Consider the following 12,235-nt stretch of genomic DNA (forward strand, 5'->3'; position numbering starts at 1 on the left):
GGAGAAAAAGGGTAAAATAAAGTGGCTTTGCAATTTGGTACTATTGCCAGACATCACCTGATTTCTTGCAAATAATTTTCTAATCATAATCATTTGTGGGCAGTGATTTACGGCCGTTGATCTGGTATCTACTTGTCCTTCAGTCAGAGGAATGAAAGGAAAACAATTTAACTTTAGTGAATTGCTTAGATTTTCTTCTCCTAACAAGCAGCCACGAAACAAAGAAACCCAAAATGAAACCCCGTATATATGAGAAAAGACTGTCTTAACAGCTAGTGTGCTGAAAATAAAACACATCATGTCCATGAGAAAATATAAGAATAAAATAACCTGTAAAAAAAACCACCAAACACCCAGTGTGCAATGAAAAATACATCATGCAAACAGTAACCAGAAGCAAATAGTCTTTCTGAACTGAAGTCTGCAAAGAGACTTCGGGACCCATAGTTCAGCGCTGAGCCAGGAAACCGTTGTGGAGCAGCAATCTTAAGTGGTCTGTCCCTCACCTTGGGCCCCAACATCTTGACCTTTTCAATCTCGCCCAGCCTTAACTGTCCATCCGAACATTGGGTTCTGCCACTTCGAGCAGCAAGCTGAATTGGCTCGCTTCTCGCCACCCTGATCTTTTCAGTCTTTATAAAACTCTGGTTAGGCCACATCTGAAGTACTGTATACAGTTCTGCTTACCCCACTATAGGAAGGATGTTGAGAGGGTGCAGAAAAGGTGTACCAGGATGGTGCCTGTTTTAGAGGGCATTTGCTATCATGAGAGGCTGGATAAACTAGGTTGTTTTCTCTGGAGTGGTGGAACCTGAGGGGAGATCTGATAGAGGTTTATAAGATCTTGAGAGACATAGATAGAGTGGACAGAAATTATCTGTGTCCTAGTGTTGAAATATCCAATACCAGAGGGCATGCATGAAGGTGAGAGGGGTTAGATTCCGGGGGATGTAAAGGATGTTTTTTCACTTACAGAGTTGTGGATGCTTGGAATGCGCTGTCCGGTATGGTAGTTGAGGCAAATACATTAGGGGTTTTTACGAGACGTTTGGATAGGTATATGGATGTAATGAAGATGGAAGGGTATCAATATGGTGTAGGTAGGAGGGATTAGTGTTTGGGTTTTTTTGATTTGACACAACCATGTGGGCTGAATGGCCTGTTCTTGTGCTGTACTCTTTCTTCTATGTTCTATACTGCTGCTTGATCTTCTTTGCTCTGAAGTTTAACAGGGAAACGTGATGGCATTGAAATGTACAGTCATTGGTGTACCCTGTTTGAATGACAAATTGTAAAGACACCATTGACTTTGAATGAAGCTAAACAAAATTGCTTAACAAGACATTCAAAATTCAAATCAAGTTTTTTTTCCTGAAGCACCCGGAAAGCACAAGTTAGGAGATGGATACCAGAAAATTCCAGGTCAATCAATATTCTTTGGAGTACAGTTAAATCAATCATCAAGAAATAGAAAGAATATGGCACAGCTGTAAATCTGCCTGGAGCAGGCCATCCTCAAAAACTGAGTGACTGCAAGAAGGGGACAAGTGAGGGAGGCCACAAAAAGACCAGTAACAACTCTGGAGGAGTTACAGGCTTCAGTGGCTGAGATGGGAGAGGCTGCGCATACAACAACTTGCCCGGGTGCTTCACTTGTTCCAATTTCATGGAGAGAGTGGAAAAGAGAATGCCTCTGTTGGGGGGGAAGAAACTTGCATAAAATCTCAGGTGGAGTTTGCCAGAAGGCATGAGGGGAGACCCTGAAATCAGCTGGAAGAAGGTTCTCTGGTCTGATGAAACCAAAATTGAGCTTCTTGGCCATCAGACTAAATGCTGTGTTTGGCGTAAACCTAACACTGCACATCATCAAAAACACACCATCCCTACTGAGAAAGATGGCGGTAGATGCATCCTGCATTGGGGATGCTTCACTGAAGCAGGCCCTGGGAAGCTTGTGAAGGTAGAAGGTAAACTGAATGCAGCAAAATATAAAGAAATGCTAGAGGAAAACCTGATGCACTCTGCAAGAGAACTGCGACTTCAGAGAAGATTTGTTTTCCAGTAAGACAGTGACCCCAGGCATTAAACCAAAGCAACAAAGTTAATGTCCTGGAGTGGCCAAGTCAAAGTCCAGACAGCAATTCAATTGAGAATTTGTGGCTGGACTTTCAAAGGGCTGTTCTCTTATGATCCCCATGCAATCTGACAACTTGAGCAGTTTTGTAAAGAAGAATGGGGGAAAAATAGCAGTGCCCAGATAATCAAAGCTGATAAAGAACTACCAACATAGATTCAAGGCTGTAATTGCTGCCAAAGGTGCATATCGACTAAATACTGACTTGAAGGGAGTGAATACTAATGCAATCAATTAGTTTGTGTTTTATATTTGTAATTAATTTGGATCGCTTTGTAGAGAGTAGTTTTCACTTTGACACAAAAGTATTTTTTCTGTTGAAGTGTCAAAAAAAAAGCCAGATTAAATCCACTGTGATTCAGTGTTGTAAAACAATAAAACATGAAAACTTGTAATGCGGTGATTACTTTTTATAGGCACTGTAAATTCAGAGTCAGAAATGATGGCAATCTTAAGCTACCTCATTATATATTCCAAGATCTTAAACACTTCTAACCCCAAGTGTTTCAGGAAAGGGGTATTCAACCTGTGTACTTCTTACAAATGTGGCAAAGGGGTAAATTAACATAAAGTGGACCTTTTTTTTTCTTGACATCTGCGGCTTTTCCCCTCTGTTAAGGTAGACAAATTCACTTCTGCAATGCTATCTATAATGTCTTTTCACAACCAGAGAAAGGCATCAAAGGTAAATTTGGTTTGTAATAGAGAACTCAGAAAAGAGTTTTGATCAGTGAAAATTGTTTTCATTTTTATTTGCAGATGCCTTAAAGGAAGGACATAATTGGTGTGGGCAATCTAATGAAAATGTATTTTGAGAGAAAGCAAGTGTCAGTTGAATTCAATAAATTCCTATTTACATAGTTGTCTCTTTACGATTAACATTAGTGCTTACAGTAGTGCCGTATATTTAAGTTCTGTCTGGGCTTTCAAAAGTAATTTAGTGAAGGATATTTTCAAAATTAATTTAGTTGTAAGTCAAAACCCAAGTGACAGTAAGGTCTGACAATATTGGATTTTCCTTATGTATTTCCTTTTGTGGTTGGGGAAAGGAAATCATATATACTGCCTGTGTTGACAGACAACTCTATTTCTATATTCCTGTGGGGTATCAAATGTGTTTTATTGTGCTCCAATTTTATACTTGTTGAGATTTGAGCAATTGAAAATGCCTATCTTTAAATCAGGGGAAATTATTATTACTGAGTCAGTTTACCAGGAAGAAATACTTGGCAGTACCTGAGTGCAGTGGCTGTGGCTTGACAAAACAATTGTTGACTGGTATGTAAACACGAGGAAATCTGCAGATGCTGGAAGTTCAAGCAACACACACAAAATGCTGGTGGAACACAGCAGGCCAGGCAGCATCTATAGGAAGAAGTACAGTTGACGTTTCGGGCCAAGACCCTTTGTAAGGACTAGGGCAGGGGTGGGCAAACTTTTTGACTTGTGGGCCACAAAGGGTTCTAAAATTAGACAGGGGGGCCGGACCAGGAGCAGATGGACGGAGTGTTTTGGTAATACACCTCATAAGAGAAAATAAAATATCATGGGATATGTAGAAAACATGTGCTTTAATTTCAATTGAAAATGAACAAATGCATTACAACAAAATATCTGTCTTTGAAGTCCCATGGTATTTAGCTATTTATTGAAATGACTTTTAAAACACTGAAAATTAAATGAATAAAATACAGCTTTTTTTAATAGTAACAGTTATTATTTTAAAGCACTGAAAATTCTGTTATCCTTCAACATATTATCATCATCACTCTCCTCCTGCCTGTCTTTATTTCAAAAACGGTAGGAGATGCAGGTCTACTTGTCCTGCTCCTTCTTATTCAATTATCCCCTGTGCCAAAACTCAACAACGACCAGCACAAGGACAGAACCCTGACAGCGCGCCAGTATGCGGAGCGCGTTATTTGATCTGGAGTGCATTTTTTATTTTGAGAACGTAAGTGCACCTGCGCATGACATGTAACATGTAAGGCTTATTGAAAAAAATATTTTCAAATGCATTTTTTACATAACACAACGAAGAAACTTATTTTTAATTTCAGTGGGAACAGTGTTGTTGGTCTCCATTTTTAGCCAGCGCATCAAGGTCTGGATTTAGTTTTGTTGTGGCGATTCTCAGGATGGATCTGAGGTGTTGGTCAGTTAACTTGGATCTGTGGCTGGCTTTGTTGATGTTCATGACGCTGAACGCCTGTTCACACAAATAGGTCAAGCCGAACAAAGAGTAAAGCGCAAATGTGGAGTAATACGCTGCACCTCAACAAAGGTCAATGTGTAGCGGTGTGCTACATGCAGCGCTAAAATTACGACATGGAGTCGGTAACTGCAGTCGAAGAAAAAAACTTTATTCGAAATCCCCAGCCTCACTTTTAAGCCTCCCTCAACCTGCCCCCCGTGGCGCAGAGGCTCCAAAGCTCTGTGCTCGCAAATCCCCGCAGGCTATCTCCCTTAGCCAGAACGCTGGCTAATTGTGAACCGGTTCGGATGTGCCAGGAAATGGGTCGCCACAAATGTATATAGAGTGCGTCATCTATTGGGAAAAAGCCAGAATTGCGGGGAAAAAACGTTAACGAGGTTTATTAATATAATTTCATCAAGTTCTGCGGGCCGGATTAAAAAGCTTAACGGGCCGCATTTGGCCCCCGGACCGTAGTTTGCCCATGCCTGGACTAGGGTCTCGGCCCGAAACGTCGACTGTACTTCTTTCTATAAATGCTGCCTGGCCTGCTGTGTTCCACCAGCATTTTGTGTGTGTTGACTGGTATGTGGTACCTCAAACAGGAATAAGGAAAACCAGAAGAAACAGGCAGTAGATTTCAAAGAGCATGTAGTTTAGTTTCACTAGTTAAAATGCAGAGTTGGTTATATGCTATTCTATTGTAATCTGGTGCTTTTCATAAGTGTAGCAGTGCATCTTAGTATGGTGATATTATACGATTTTAGCACCATCACTTGTTAAAGGTTTATCTGGATACTTTATATCAATCTGATGTGTGTTTATTTCAGGTCTGAGAATTATTTTATGACTCCTTTATATTCTTTTATTTTGAGAAGGTCATTTCCCATGAAAATGCACAATTTTCTCATCTGAATATTTTCTGCATGTTTGTATTTGCAACTGTTTAACATAATCCATTTTTGCATAACATGCCTATATTTAGTATGTTATTCTAATCTTTCCAATATTAACTCAATAATTCCACAGGAATTGGCTAGTAATAAATAATATGAGCTTGCGTAACAATTTGTCCATTGTCACACATTCAGCCTACTACAATAGGGGCTGTCATCAGATCAATTTTAGGGGCTTTGATAAAGGAAATGTAAGAGTTAAATATCTGGCTTTTGGTTTTGTTTTTATCTGTTGAGGATATTTTTGCTCGTGTAAGAATTCACCCTAGATTTTCATTCCTTTAGGTAGGCTTTAATTTATAAATGTTAAAACTAATGAAATGTTTTAATATCTTTTGTACTTTTTTATTTTAAAGGTTCATTATTACTGGAAAGTCTGAAGGATCACATATCAACCACTGCTCAAGATCATTGCAAAGCAATCTATTTGCATGTCCTTACTACTAATAGTACTGCCATCCACTTCTATGAAAATAGGGACTTTAAACAACATCATTATCTGCCCTATTATTACTCTATACGTGGTGTTTTAAAGGATGGGTTCACTTATGTTCTTTATATCAACGGGGGACATCCTCCTTGGACAATCTTATATCCTTTTTTAAAAAAAAATTATGCTCCTTAACTCCCTTAACTTTTTGAAACTATGTAATTTTGTATTTAAGAATATTTTTATTGCAATTGTTTGATCATTTATATATCTTAACTTTTTGAATACTAAAATTCCACAGAAAATCAATACATTTTTGAAATTGAGTTTAATTTTGGTTTTTTGTATTTTCTTTAGTGTTAAAAAATTAATGCTAACAACTTCAATCTAAAATCTGACTTTATTTTATTTGAAAACTTCCCACATATATAGTTGGATTTATCTCCATTGTTAATTTAGAATTTTTTTAAGGCTCCAGAGTGATTCTCGCAGGCTTGGTTGTCTAATAATAGACAATAGGTGCAGAAGTAGACCATTCGGCCCTTCGAGCCTGCACTGCCATTTTGAGATCATGGCTGATCATCTACTATCAATACCCAGTTCTTGCCTTGTCCCCTTATCCCTTGATTCTCCTATCCATAAGATACCTATCTAGCTCCTTCTTGAAAGCATCCAGAGAATTGGCCTCCACTGTCTTCCAAGGCGGTGCATTCCAGACCCCCACAACTCTCTTGGAGAAGAAGTTTTTCCTTAACTCTGTCCTAAATGACCTACCCCTTATTCTCAAATCATGCCCTCTGGTACTGGACTCTCCCAGCATCTGGAACATATTTCCTGCCTCTATCTTGTCCAATCCCTTAATAATCTTGTATGTTGCAATCAGATTCCCTCTCAATCTCCTTAATTCCAGCGTGTACAAGCCCAGTCTCTCTAACCTTTCTGCGTAAGACAGTCCTGACATCCCAGGAATTAACCTTGTGAATCTACGCTGCACTTCCTCTACAGCCAGGATGTCCTTCCTTAACCCTGGAGACCAAAACTGTACACTATACTCCAGGTGTGGTCTCACCTGGGCCCTGTACAAACGCAAGAGGATTTCCTTGCTCTTGTACTCAATTCCCTTTGTAATAAAGGCCAACATTCCATTAGCCTTCTTCACTGCCTGCTGCACTTGCTCGTTCACCTTCAGTGACTGATGAACAAGGACTCCTAGATCTCTTTGTATTTCTCCCTTACTTAACTTTACACCGTTCAGATAATAATCTACCTTCCTGTTCTTACTCCCAAAGTGGATAACCTCACACTTATTCACATTACATGTCATCTGCCAAGTATGCCAAGTATCTGCCAAGTATCTCACCCAGCCTATCCAAGTCACCCTGAATTCTCCTAACATCCTCATCACATGTCACACTGCCACCCAGCTTAGTATCATCAGCAAACTTGCTGATGTTATTCTCAATGTCTTCATCTAAATCGTTGACGTAAATCGTAAACAGCTGTGGTCCCAATACCGAGCCCTGTGGCACCCCACTAGTCACCACCTGCCATTCCGAGAAACACCCATTCACCGCTACCCTTTGCTTTCTATCTGCCAACCAGTTTTCTGTCCATGTCAATGTCTTTCCCCCCCCCCCCCCCAATGCCATGAGCTTTGATTTTACCCAGCAGTCTCCTATGTGGGACCTTATCAAATGCCTTCTGAAAATCGAGGTACACTACATCCACTGGATCTCCCTTGTCTAACTTCCTGGTTACATCCTCGAAAAACTCCAATATTAGTCAAGCATGATTTACCCTTAGTAAATCCATGCTGGCTCAGCCCAATCCTATCACTGCTATCTAGATATGCCACTATTTCATCTTTAATAATGGACTCTAGCATCTTCCCCACTACTGATTTTAGGTTGACGGGTCGATTATTCTCTGTTTTCTCCCTCCCTCCTTTCTTAAAAAGTGGGATAACATTAGCCATTCTCCAATCCTCAGGAACTGATCCTGAATCTAAGGAACATTGGAAAATGGTTACCAATGCATCTGCAATTTCCAGGGCCACCTCCTTTGGTACCCTAGGATGCAGACCATCTGGACCTGAGGATTTGTCTGCCTTCAGTCCCATCAGTCTACTCATCTCTGTTTCCTTCCTAATGTCAGTCTGTTTCATTTCCTCTGTTACCCTATGTCCTTGGCCCATCCATACATCTGGGAGATTGCTTGTATCTTCCTTAGTGAAGACAGATCTAAAGTACTTAATAAATTCTTCTGCCGTTTCTCTGTTTTCCATAACAATTTCACCCAATTCATTCTTCAAGGGCCCAAGATTGTTCTTAACTATCTTCTTTCTCTTCACATACCTAAAAAAGCTTTTGCTATCCTCCTTTATATTCCTGGCTAGCTTGCGTTCGTACCTCATTTTTTTTCTCCCGGTATTGCCTTTTTAGTTGAGTTCTGTTGTTCCTTAAAAATTTCCCAATCATCTGACCTTCCACTCACCTTAGCTCTGTCATACTTCCTTTTTTTTTAATGCTATGCAATCTCTGACTTCCTTTGTCAACCACTGTGGCCCCTTTCCCCCCTTTGAATCCTTCCTTCTCCGGGGGATGAACTGATTTTGCACCTTGTGCATTATTCCCAAGAATACCTGCCATTGCTGTTCCACTGTCTTTTCTGCTAGGATATCCGTCCATTTAACTTTGGCCAGCTCCTTCCTCATGGCTCCTTAGTCTCCTTTGTTCAACTGCGACACTGACACCTCCAATCTGCCCTTATCCTTCTCAAATTGCAGATAAAAACTTATCATATTTTGGTCACTACCTCCTAATGGCTCCTTTACTTCAAGATCGCTTATCAAATCCTGTTCATTACATAATAGCCTTGTCCCTGGTCAGCTCTCGTACAAGCTGTTCCAAGAATGCATCCCGTAGGCACTCTACAAACTCCCTATCCTGGGGTCCAGCACCTGCATGTTGAAATCCCCCATAACTACTGCGACATTACATTTGCCACATGCCAATGTTAACTCCCTATTCAACTTGCACCCAATATCCATGCTACTGTTTGGTGGCCTGTGGACAACACCTATTAGGGTCCTTTTGCCCTTACTGTTCCTCAGTTCTATCCACACAGACTCCACTTCTTCTGATCCAGTCCCCCCCCCCTTGCAAAGGACTGAATCTCATTCCTCACCAACAGGGCCACCCCACCCCCTCTGCCCACATTTCTGTCCCTACGATAGCACGTATACCCTTGTACATTCATTTCCCAGGTCTGATCTCCCTGCAGCCATGTCTCCATTATCTCAACAACATCATAGTTACCCATTCGCACCTGAGCTTCATCCGCCTTATTTCTGACACTTCGTGCATTCAGATATAGAATTTTTAGCCCATTTCTCCTCTCTCTGTTTGAATCGCTGCCTGTTGCGCTTAACTCAGCTCCCCAAACTCCCATCGGGCTATATGCCCCTAGAATTTTGTTGTCCTTCCTAAATTTACTTATTCTTTCTGCACATTTAACTCCATGTTCCGTCAAACCATCCCTCTGTACATGTGTCCTCCTTATCACTTGTTCCGCCTCACCTTTCTCTACTATTCACTTAATATTCTGGAACCCGTGTAGTCCCCACCTGTCCTTTATTCTTCATCTCGCTATCCTCTCTCACATTCTGGATCCCTGCCCCCAAGAAGCACTAGCAAACTTCCCTGCAAGAATGTTAGTACCGCTCCAGTTCAGGTGTAAACTGTCCCTTCGGAACAGATCCCACCTTCCCTGGAACAAAGCCCAATTATCTAAAAACCTGAAGCCCTCCCTCCTGCACCATCCTCTCAGCCAATAATGAATCTTCTTAATTATTTTTTGTTGCCTACCAACAATTGTGCAGTTCTTTTTCTGAATTATCAGGTTCTGAATTGAAGAAATTGGAATTATTGTTTCTGTATTGATGTTTGAGAACCTCCTTTTGGGTAATGACTATAATGGTAAGTATTATTCTTCAGCTTGGGCTCACTATTTGTACAGGTTTCTACAGGTATGCGTTAACGTTGGCATAGTAGTCTTATCAATTACATAATATAATATTTAGATCAGAAATAAGATTAAGAAGACACAGGAATAATGTAAAACCCTGAATTAGCTTTCAGGATACCTGGGGCAGGAGATTTAAAAAAACCTGGAAATGTTTATGTGGATAACAAAGTAGCCTTTCTGTAAAGATGTTCACCAATACATTGTATCTTTGAATAATCTCATTGTGACCTTGAACTTGGATGGGGATGAGTGTTAGAAATCATTCATTGTTGATCATTATTCAGATTTCAAAGCTTTTCCTTTGAAATGAAAAAAAATCCTTATTGGTCTTCATCATGAAAAATAGTCATATGTTTCAAAATTGTTTATTTGATAAATATAATACAGGCACTATGTGTCCACACGATTGATCAGTGGTGATTAAAATAACTGATTAGGAAGACACTTATGGGAGAAGAATAGTTTTTTTTTAGGACAGTTCTAATTACTTTGCTGAAAAATGCATTTGAGAATAATTGATCATCTGAACCCAAAATAAATGCAAGTGAATGTCATCAAGAAATCGGCATTCATTGATTTCTTGAGCAATACCAGGCAAATCAAAGGCAGGTGCAAGTGTATTAACAGGTAGCAATCTTTTCTTGTATTGTTATAAATTCTTTGTAGGCTGAGAGGAATAGTTTGGAGTTTACCTTTCAAGAACTTGGTTAGATGCCGGTGAACCTGCCAAGGTCCATTTTAAATTTGGAAAGCAGAAAAAAAATCTGGAAAGACCTGAGCTTTAATATTTGTGACATTTTGGAAGAAGCCGTTAGAGGTGTTTTATTTATATATTATTTAGTGGGATATAGATGCTGTTGGCAATTAATGACTGTCCCTTTTACCCTTGAGGATGAAGTGGTGAGTCATCACCTTGATTTGCGAATTAAGCTATCTCTACATTGTTGTTACATCGATTCCTGTGGGATTTTGATTCCGGTGATAACAAAGGATGATTATATTTGTAACTAAGTGACTTGTGAAGCTTGCAAGTAGTGATATCCTGATCCCTGCTTTCCATGTCCTTCTGGCTGGTACAGACTGAAGGCCTGGGAGATGCTCTCAGTTCAATTTTGATGGGTTGTTGTAGTGTACCATGTAAACCAAACAGCTTCTGTGCTAATGCTGGAGAGAGTGATTGCTTACAGTGTTGAGTGCTAACAAGCAACTGTTTTGTCTTGAATGGTTTGAAGTTTCCTGATGGTTGATGGGACTGTACTTTCACATTAAGTTAAGTGTATTTCATCAGATTCTTGCTTTGCATCTTCCTGATGGTGGGAAGGCTTAGGAGGTGAGTTACTTACTGCAGGATATCCAAGCTCTGATCAGGTCTTATAGTAGCCTCAAGCAGAGCTGGGAAATTTTGTTTTCCATTAATGTTTTCTGAAGATAGCATGGGCATTTAAAATGGGAACTCCTATTCAAATTTCGCTGAATTTTCACCCCTCCTTTACTTTGGAACTATATCAAAATGATGGAATAGTGAAAGTTTCGTTCTAGGTGACTCAGGAGTTCAGCTTTATATGTATGTAAGAAAAAGTGGGAGTCCAGTTTTTTTCCAGGAGCTGCAAATATTTCTTATTTGATGAAGAGTTCTAAAAGAAAGGAGGGCAGATATCTTAAATCTAAATATGACCATTGATACAAGAAAATATGACATTATTGTATGCTTTGTATTATTCAAAAACACAAGTTGTATTGGATGAACCATGAAGTAAATGATTTTTACTTGTTCCACGTATTTACCAGCTGTGAATTAAGGAGTTCATTTTAACTAGTTCTTTAGCTTTACTTGTCAATGGAGAGATTAGAGAAGTTGGAGAAGGAGGCATAGTAAATATAAAAATTACAATTTTTGGCAAAAGTATGCATCCTTAATTTTTTCAAACTTATTTCATAAGTAGAAGTCAACTTGCATTTAAGAGAAATTTGGACCAAGTTATGGAACACAGAAAATTTTGGTTTTACAAAAAAATTAAGGTTTCTGAATTAGTACTGTCTGAGTTACGAGTAAAATTATTGATGCTGTTATCATCAAGGTGTGAAGTTACTAGCAAGCAAAGAAGAATAGAATTAGCAACTGTTCAGATTGTACCACATCTTTTTGGATACGCCTCATCTATTTAGGCAGAAAAGTATGACTTATTTTGGTGTATAGTAGTGCTTGTTTTATGTAAGGAACTTCTTTGCAACTGACGCATCCTTGAGAATCCTCTGTTTAAAGTCCTTTGGACTGCACTAGATACAGAAAGGATCATTATAAAATTACCCTTTGTTGGCATTAAGACTGGGGAATGGGGGGAGGAGTACTGGTACAAATAAAAAAATAGAGAAATTGATTGGAAGTTAAAACAAAATGCTCTTTTAACCCTTAGAACAAAATTTCAGCAGGGGAATTAATTAGGAATCTGGCAAAGAAGGCATGAACTTCCCATAATAGACTGCTGTTGATTCTC

General features: G+C 39.4%; 1 protein-coding gene across 3 annotated transcripts in view; it reads left to right on the forward strand.

Annotated features, from left to right (window-relative positions):
- Positions 1-12,235, forward strand: part of nat15 (N-acetyltransferase 15 (GCN5-related, putative)) — a 33,767-nt gene that overhangs the window by 17,150 nt on the left and 4,382 nt on the right. For all 3 annotated transcript variants that reach the window (XM_059979430.1, XM_059979428.1, XM_059979431.1), the window contains exon 5: positions 5,641-5,875. In XM_059979430.1, coding sequence (XP_059835413.1) covers positions 5,641-5,875 — 235 coding nt within the window. The remainder of the gene's footprint in view (positions 1-5,640; positions 5,876-12,235) is intronic.

Source organism: Hypanus sabinus, chromosome 9, assembly GCF_030144855.1.
Source record: "Hypanus sabinus isolate sHypSab1 chromosome 9, sHypSab1.hap1, whole genome shotgun sequence".
Lineage (NCBI taxonomy): Eukaryota > Metazoa > Chordata > Chondrichthyes > Myliobatiformes > Dasyatidae > Hypanus > Hypanus sabinus.